Source organism: Salvelinus sp. IW2-2015, unplaced genomic scaffold (genome assembly GCF_002910315.2).
Source record: "Salvelinus sp. IW2-2015 unplaced genomic scaffold, ASM291031v2 Un_scaffold1856, whole genome shotgun sequence".
NCBI lineage: Eukaryota > Metazoa > Chordata > Actinopteri > Salmoniformes > Salmonidae > Salvelinus > Salvelinus sp. IW2-2015.
In genome coordinates, this window is record NW_019943221.1 from 384,431 (window position 1) to 393,482 (window position 9,052).

A 9,052-nucleotide genomic window follows, 5' to 3' on the forward strand; every position below is an offset into this window, starting at 1 on the left:
AGAGTCTGCCCGAGAATTGAACCCTGTGGACACCCCAAGAGACTGCCAGAGGTCTGGACAACAGGCCCTCCGATTTGACACACTGAACTCTGTCTGAGAAGTAGTTGGTGAACCAGGCGAGGCAGTCATTTGAGAAACCAAGGCTGTTGAGTCTGCCGATAAGAATACAGTGATTGACAGAGTCGAAAGCCTTGGCCAGGTCGATGAAGACGGCTGCACAGTACTGTCTTTTATCGATGGCGTTTATGATATCGTTTTATTACCTTGAGCGTGGCTGAGGTGCACCCATGACCAGCTCGGAAATTGGATTGCACAGCGGAGAAGCTACGGTGATTCGAAATGGTCAGTAATCTTGTTATTAACTTGTCTTTGAAGACTTTAGAAAGGCAGGGCCGGATGGAGTATACAGTGGGGAGAACAAGTATTTGATACACTGCCAATTTTGCAGGTTTTCCCACTTACCAAAGCATGTAGAGGTCTGTAATTTTTATCATAGGTACACTTCAACTGTGAGAGACGGAATCTAAAACAAAAATCCAGAAAATCACATTGTATGATTTTTAAGTAATTAATTTTGCAGTTCCCACCCATCCAGGACATCTACCAAAACGTTGCCTGGGGGCGGGCGGCAGCATTATCAAGGATCCCACACACCCCAGCCACTCCCTTACCGTCGGGCAGATGGTATCGGAGCATGAGGTCTGATAGCAACAGACTCAGAGACAGTTTCTATCTACAAGCCATCAGACTGCTGAACAACTGGTCTGACCACCTCCACTGACTCTGCACACCTTAGACATATGCACTCACTTAATCACTCACACAACCTCACAGATATGCAGTCATCCACACACAAACACACACGCACACCACACACATTCATGCTACACACACATCACAACTGCTGCTACCAGACTCTTATTATCATTGTAAGCACAATATATACACTTGCCCACCAATCGCCCCTTCCCAAAACACATGTAAATAGGACTATAAACTGTGCCTTCCTATATTATTCTTATGCAAAAAGAAAATATATTCTACTGAGCCATTACTTTATATTTGAATTCTTATCTTTTATTATGTCTTACTGTTGTTGCGTTGTCAAGAAGGAACCTGCAAGTAAGCATTTCGTTGGATGATGTAAACCATGTGTGTCCTGTACATAAGACTAATAAAACATAAAGTTTTACTTGTTGTGTCGTTGTGAATAGATTTTTGGTGATCCCATGGAGTGACTTGTCTCATCTGAGAGCTGTGTCTTTGTCTAGTGACTCCTGTTAGTGTGAATGTGTTTCTTTGATGCCATGAATGTGAATACACAACAAATCCTCAAAGCAGCTCTGTGTGACATGTCAGACAGAAGATGCTCAGAGAGATGTCCTCTTTTCTATATATCTTAAAAGAGATTTATCGTCCTTTTACCGTTTGAAGATGAAAAACAAATCGTGACTGACGCGGGGGGACGGGGTGGCAGACGAGGGGGACGGGATGGCGGACGGGGCGGAGGGGGATGGGGGGGTGTATGTTCATAAGCTTTGTCCAGCCAAGCAGTCCATGATAGAGTGCTGTGCTGGTCGTTGTTTGTAATGTCTAAAATGTATCTCTTGCTGTCTTGCAGTGTGTTCAAATTGAGACTTGTGGCAACATGACGACGGAGCTTCTGCCCTTAGAGGCCCAGTGATTATCAGTCTACTCTATGATGAGCCTGATTGTGTCAGTCTACTCTATGATGGGCCTGATGGTCAGTCTACGCTATGATGAGGCCTGATTGGTCAGTCTACGTCTATGATGAGGCCTGATTGGTCAGTCTACGCTATGATGAGCCCTGATTGGTCTGTCTACGCTATGATGAGCCCTGATTGGTGTGGCTACGCTTTGATTAAGCCCTGATTGGTTAGTCTGTGCTTTGATGAGCCAAGTTGCCTCCCTCTCCATCACGACAAACAATCCATCATCTGGAGCCTTCCCATTGTCAACCCATGTAGCTCTTGACCAATGACCTCTCTCGGGACGATACAGGAAGAAGAGATACATGGGACTTCACAAGAACATTTTCCTGTCTACACTACACTGCATTCTGCCATGACACTCTCCTGTTTGTCAGTTATAAACCCAGACATTTACAGCACATTGCACCACTGGAAGGGGCTGAGGAGGAGCAGGCTCATAATAATGGCTGGAACGGCGCGAATGGAATGACATCAAACACATGGGAAACTATGGTTCAAATGTTATTTATACCATTTCCACTGATTCCGCCCAGCCATTACCACAAGCCCGTTCCTCCTCAATGAAGGGTGTCACCAACCGCCTGTGCATTGCACCAGCTTGGTGTCATGGAACCATCAAGAAGCACTATCTTCATGTACTTTATAGGAGTCCTCTTACATATACTATAATGGAAAGACTATTTTTTAGACTGTTGAATGGGCGAAAACTTTTGCCCTAGATTAAAATTTCCCTAGAAAATGAACCAGGTATTCCAATTCACTTTATATGAAACTGGATCATTTGATTTCATCAGGAATGTTGTGATTTAAGATGGTATTGTCGGTCTTTGTGAGCTTGGAACCTTCTGTATTATCCATCACTATGTAAGTTGGTGGCCCATGAGGGAATGTACTACACACACTGGTCTGATGACCCGTGTCCATTTGTCACTGATGATCACCTGTAACAAGTCCCAATGGGTTCCATAATGCCCACCTATGGACTCAATGGATGGTTCCTGCTCTGGGCAAAGTTAGTTCAAGCTGGGATGACACAATGAAATGGTACTAGAGGAAACCTGCATTGTGAGAAAACGAACACTGTCCCCGAACGAAGGAATTGATGATACGATGATTTGTCAATCAAACAGATGAATCTGGCGTACAGTACCACTGTTATCTATGGCATTAATTTATAACTTGAGGATCCTATTCATATTATTGATTGAATTATTGTTATTTGTTGGGTTATTATTTGTATAAACCTGAGCGTTAGTTGTTCCCAAGTGTTGTTGTTATTTGAATGTGTTTTATTTGAGATTGAATGGATCCCCTTACCTTTTATTGGAGGTTGAAGCACTGGTGACTCTCCTACCTGGGTCGCTATGTCGCCCCGGGTCGGTTCGCCTCCTAGTCCGCCTTACCTGGGGCGGTCGTCGCTACTGGGGTCGGTGCGCCCCTGGTTGGGGCCATTTTTCGCCTTTACTGGGGTCGTGTTCTTTAGGCACCAGCACGGAATCAAACTGACTGAAAAGCGGGAGGGACTACCTCCTAGGACTATGGTCCAGTAGATACACCAGATTTTAATTTCCCGTTTTTAAATGTTTTCCCTTGCATGCCCTAATGAACAATCTGCGTACAACAGCATAGTCGTAACGCTGTCTGATGAAAAGCACTAACTTCCAAAACAGATTTTTTTCCAAGAAAGGGAAAGAAATTACCATATTTGTCCCATTAATGAACACAACAATTATGAAACTTCAGCGACTATTTTGAAATACATTTTTCTTGGTCCTAGAAGTCATTTAAATGTTCAGAGTACATTGCTTTCAATAAATAAAAATACAAATGTGTAGTAAATGCGAAGAATGGAGTTACAAGGTTTCATCAGACAGCGACGCCAATGATTCATTCATGCGTACGCACATGCAGTATTATTCTGGATTACCTTTAACTGTATTGATTTCAATGAGCACACAATCCACACTGACTTGTCTTACAGTCATGATGATGACAGTTTCAACGGATTTATACAGGGTAAGTTATTTTCTGTGTATTCTACTCGGTATTACAGCTGGTCAAGTAAATTTAAAAAAAAGTTGCTGTTACTTATTACTGAATTATTTTAGATAATACCATAGCATTATTGCTAATGTGCACCATTTCTGACATGTGTTCAAAATGTTTCATATTCAGTTGTTATTGTTTATAATTAAAAATGACCAAAAATCAATTGGTTCATCAATTATGCATTGTAGTCTGAGTACACCAGTCTTTTTAAAGCTAACATTTCCACTCCTTTGGAAAAACGACAGGGATGGCAAGTTCTGTGGAATGTAAAAAGCTGAACAGATATACTTGCGAACCAGGCTAATATGCATGCTCTGTTGGAGGATGTCGCTCCCCCCGTTCTCTGTCTCTCTGTCTTTTGTCTTTCTTCTTCTCTATGTGCGCCTTCTTTATCTCCATTGATCCCTCCCTCTCACAAACCGTCCTGTGGGCTTCCCTTTCTCTTTCTCTTCCTCTTCCACCCCTATCTCCAGTGTGACTTGTTACAGGCAACGTGTCCAGTGCCTTACTACTTGCAGGTGTTATGGGTGAAAAACAACACGCTCCCCTTTAAAACCGCTAGGCCCTTAGGCTAACCTAACCGTTTGATGGCATGTTTTCCACCCCTAAATGGTCAGGGAAAAGGAAGAATGAAGAGCACAGGGTTATTGAAGAGTCTATTCTCAAAATCTTCCTATATACGTTTAGCTAGTCATTTACATGGGCCGTTGGAATAAAGCTCATGGTGTTGACAAGCTTTGTTGTTGTCATCTTACTTCAAATCTCGTTGGTAACATATGGCTATGTTTTGAGACTCTATTCTGCAGTTAGTCAACGTTATAGCTTCAAGAAAAGGTCCAATGGGCACACACTTTGCCATAGCGCCGCAGTTTTAACGTTTCGTCCAATTATGACGAACCAAATGGTGGATTTTAAAAGTTAATACCTTTTAATAATACAATAAAATAAAAATGAATAAGTTTTAATGATACCAAGTAGGCAACAGTTGCCATTCAATTTCTGTTACAAGGAGAGCAAGGGATTAGTTATAAACTGCGGTGTGTCCACACAGGCCCCGTGGGTCTTAAGGGTCGCAGGTGTGTGGGGAATTGTTTTCCACCCATAAATGTTATTCCATAGGAAATAAACAAACCTGCAATTTACATTGGTGCTTGCGGTGTCGTGTCAAGCCCGGCTTTCCTTTAGTGATAAATCTGTAAGGCCTCCATACTCTGTCTGAACAGTGATGAACTATGAGGTCTCAGAGGAAGAATGTCACGTTGTGGAGTAGAGGGAGAGAGGAAGACCTAAGGCAAAAGCCAAATCTACTGTTTTATTTTTACAGATGTTGTATATTACGTTTTGAAATAGCATGGTAACATTAGACTGCACTGTACGGCATTCTTACAGTCTAAGTCTTTGGATGAGTCGATGCATTTTGAAATACAATGCAATCAATATTATGTAGGCCATTTTATTTATTTTTATTTATTTAACCTTTATTTAAACCAGGTTAGTCTTCATTGAGATATAACATATCTTTATCTCCAATGAGATAAACCTGGTTGACTAACAGGTTGTAAATAAAATTAAACATTTATTAAATAGGCCTACATATTGATTGTATTGTATTTCAAAAAGGCCATCAACTTCATCCCCAAGACTTAGCTGTAGAATGGTCTGTAGCCACAGGGGGCCAGACAGGCACCCTTTCCCAGAGAAAGAACATTTCAGAGAAGAGTACCGTGAGAAATATCTCTCCCAGTAGGAAGAGCTTCTCTGTAATATGAATGACCCACAACTTTTCTTTCATGAAATCCGATGTTACCACCAACTTCTTCTCTTTCAGTAGGGATTTCTGGATGAAGAAAAAACCCAACATATTTTTCTCTCACTAGGAAGAGCTCCTGCCGTTAGAATGACCACACATACTTCTCTTCTCTTATCATAGGAAGAGCTTCTCCGTTTGATGAATGACCACACATACTTCTTCTTCTCTTTCAGTAGGGAAGAGCTTCTCTCGTTATGAATGACACACATACTTCTTTTTTCAATTACGAACCTTTGTACTAATTCAACTCCTTCTCTTTCCAGTAGGGAAGAGCTTCTCTGTTATGAATGACCACACTACTTTCTCTTCTCTTTCATTAGGGAAAGCTTCTCAGTTATGAATGACCACACATACTTCTCTCTCTTTCATTTAGGGAAGAGCTTCTCTCGTTATGAATGACCACACATACTTCTCTTCTCTTCATGATAGGGAAGAAGCGTTCTCCTGTTATGAATGACCACACATATCTTCTCTTCCAGTACGGGAAGAGCTCTCTGTGTATAGAAATGACCAACACATTACTCCTCTTCTCTTCCAGTAGGGAAGAGCTTCTCTGTTATGAATGACCACACCATACTTCTCTTCTCTTCAGTAGGAAAGAGATCTCTCTCTTTTTTTTATACACTTGCCCACCAATCGCCCCTTCCCAAAACACATGTAAATATTGGACTATAAACTGTGCCTTCCTATATTATACTTATGCAAAAAGAAAAATKATATTCTACTGAGCCATTTACTTTATATTTGAATTCTWATCTTTTATTATGTCTTACTGTTGTTGCGTTGTCAAGAAGGAACCTGCAAGTAAGCATTTCGTTGGATGATGTAAACCATGTGTGTCCTGTACATAAGACTAATAAAACATAAAGYTTTACTTGTTTGTGCGTGTGTGAATAGATTYTTGGTGATCTCCATGGAGTGACTTGTCTCYATCTGAGAGCTGTGTCTTTGTCTAGTACTCCCTGTTAGTGTGAATGTGTTTCTTTGATGCCATAATGTGAGAATACACAACAAATCCTCAAAGCAGCTCTGTGTGACATGTCAGACAGAAGATGCTCAGAGAGATGTCCTCTTTTCTATTATATCTTAAAAGAGATTTATCGTCTCTTTTACAGTTTGAAGATGAAAAACAAATCGTGACTGACGGGGGGGACGGGGTGCAGACGAGGGGGGACGGATGGACGGACGGGGGCGGAGGGGGATGGGGGGGGTGTATGTCATAAGCTTTGTCCAGCCAAGCAGTCCATGATAGAGTGTGCTGGTCGTTGTTTGTAATGTCTAAAATGTATCTCTTGCTGTCTTTGCAGTGTGTTCCCCAATTGAGACTTGTGGCAACATGACGACGGAGCTTCTGCCCTTAGAGAGGCCCAGTGATTGGTCAGTCTACGCTATGATGAGGCCTGATTGGTCAGTCTACGCTCTATGATGAGGCCTGATTGGTCAGTCTACTCTATGATGAGGCCTGATTGGTCAGTCTACTCTATGATGAGGCCTGATTGGTCAGTCTACGCTATGATGAGGCCTGATTGGTCAGTCTACGCTATGATGAGGCCTGATTGGTCAGTCTACGCTATGATGAGGCCTGATTGGTCAGTCTACGCTATGATGAGCCCTGATTGGTGAGTCTACGCTTTGATAAGCCCTGATTGGTTAGTCTATGCTTTGATGAGCCAAGTTGCCTCCCTCTCCATCACGACAAACAATCCATCATCTGGAGCCTTCCCATTGTCAACCCATGTAGCTCTTGACCAATGACCTCTCTCGGACGATACAGGAAGAAGAGATACATGGGACTTCAAAGAACACTTCCTGTTCTGACACTACACTGAACGATTTCTGCCATGACACCTCTCCTGTTTGTCAGTATAAACCTCAGACATTTACAGCACATTGCACCACTGGAAGGGGCTGAGGGGAGGACGGCTCATAATAATGGCTGGAACGGCGCGAATGGAATGACATCAAACACATGGAAACTATGTGTTCAATGTATTTTATACCATTCCACTGATTCCGCYCCAGCCATTACCACAAGCCCGTCCTCCTCAATGAAGGTGTCACCAACCGCCTGTGCATTGCACCAGCTTGGTGTCATGGAACCATCAAGAGCACTATCTTCATGTACTTTATAGAGTCCTTACATATACTATATGGAAAGACTATTTTTTAGACTGTGAATGGGCGAAAACTTGCCCTAGATTAAAATTCCCTAGAAAATGAACCAGAGTATTCAATTCACTTTATATGAACTGGATCATTTGATTTCATCAGAAATGTTGTGAATTTAAATGGATTGTCGTCTTTGTGAGCTTGGAACCTTCTGTATGTATTCCATCACTATGTAGGTGTGGCCATGASGKGAATGTACTACACACACTGTCTATGACCCKTGTCCATTTGTCACTATGATCACCTGTAACAAGTCCCAATGGGTCATAATGCCCACCTATGGACTCATGGATGGTTCCTGCTCTGGGCAAAGTTAGTTCAAGCTGGGATGACCAATGAAATGGTACTAGAGGAAACCTGCATTGTGGAAAACGAACACTGTCCCCGAACAGAGAGAATGATGATAACGATGATGTCAATCAAACAGATGAATCTGGCGTACAGTACTCACTGTATCTATGGCATAATGTTATAACTGAGGATCCTATTCATATTATTGATGAATTATTGTTATTTGTTGGGTATTATTGTTATAAACCTGGGTAGTTGTTCCAAGTGTTTTGGTTATTTGAATGTGTTTATTTGAGATGAATGGATCCCCTTGACCTTTTATTGGAGGTTGAAGCACTGGTGCAACTTCCTTGTGCTCGGCCTTACCTGGGGTCGTGTTCGGCCTTACCTGGGGTCGTGTTCTTTAGGCACCACACGGAATCAAACTGACTGAAACAGGGAGGGACTACCTCCTAGACTAATGTCCAGTAAGATACACAGATTTTAATTTCCCGTTTTTAAATGTTTTCCCTTGCATGCCCTACTGAACAATCTGCGTACAACAGCATAGTCGTTGCTGTCTGATGAAAAGCACTAATCTCCAAAACAGATTTTTTTCAGGAAATGGAAGAAATTACCATATTGTCCCATTAATGAACACACAATTATGAAACTTNTCGGCCTTACCTGGGGTCGTGTTCTTTAGGCACCACACGGAATCAAACTGACTGAAACAGGGAGGGACTACCTCCTAGACTAATGTCCAGTAAGATACACAGATTTTAATTTCCCGTTTTTAAATGTTTTCCCTTGCATGCCCTAMTGAACAATCTGCGTACAACAGCATAGTCGTYGCTGTCTGATGAAAAGCACTAATCTCCAAAACAGATTTTTTTCAGGAAATGGAAGAAATTACCATATTGTCCCATTAATGAACACACAATTATGAAACTTCAGGAGCTATTTTGAATACATTTTCTTGGTCCTAGAGTCATTAAATGTTCAGAGTACATTGCTTTCA

At 41.9% G+C, this 9,052-nt stretch overlaps 1 protein-coding gene and 1 long non-coding RNA gene across 2 annotated transcripts in view; both read left to right on the top strand.

The window, feature by feature from the left end:
* The window catches only part of LOC112072215 (somatostatin receptor type 5-like), a 7,797-nt gene extending 6,090 nt beyond the window's left edge, over window positions 1-1,707 (top strand). The window contains 1 exon segment of the mRNA XM_070439698.1: window positions 1,622-1,707. Within this exon segment, the coding sequence (XP_070295799.1) occupies window positions 1,622-1,684 (63 nt within the window). The 3' untranslated portion in view covers window positions 1,685-1,707.
* A 5,110-nt stretch (window positions 1,708-6,817) lies between these two features.
* On the top strand, window positions 6,818-8,319 carry LOC112072213 (uncharacterized). The gene is made up of 2 exons (XR_011476139.1): window positions 6,818-7,211; window positions 7,367-8,319. It is a non-coding gene; the product is annotated as an uncharacterized lncRNA (long non-coding RNA).
* Window positions 8,320-9,052: the final 733 nt, after the last annotated feature.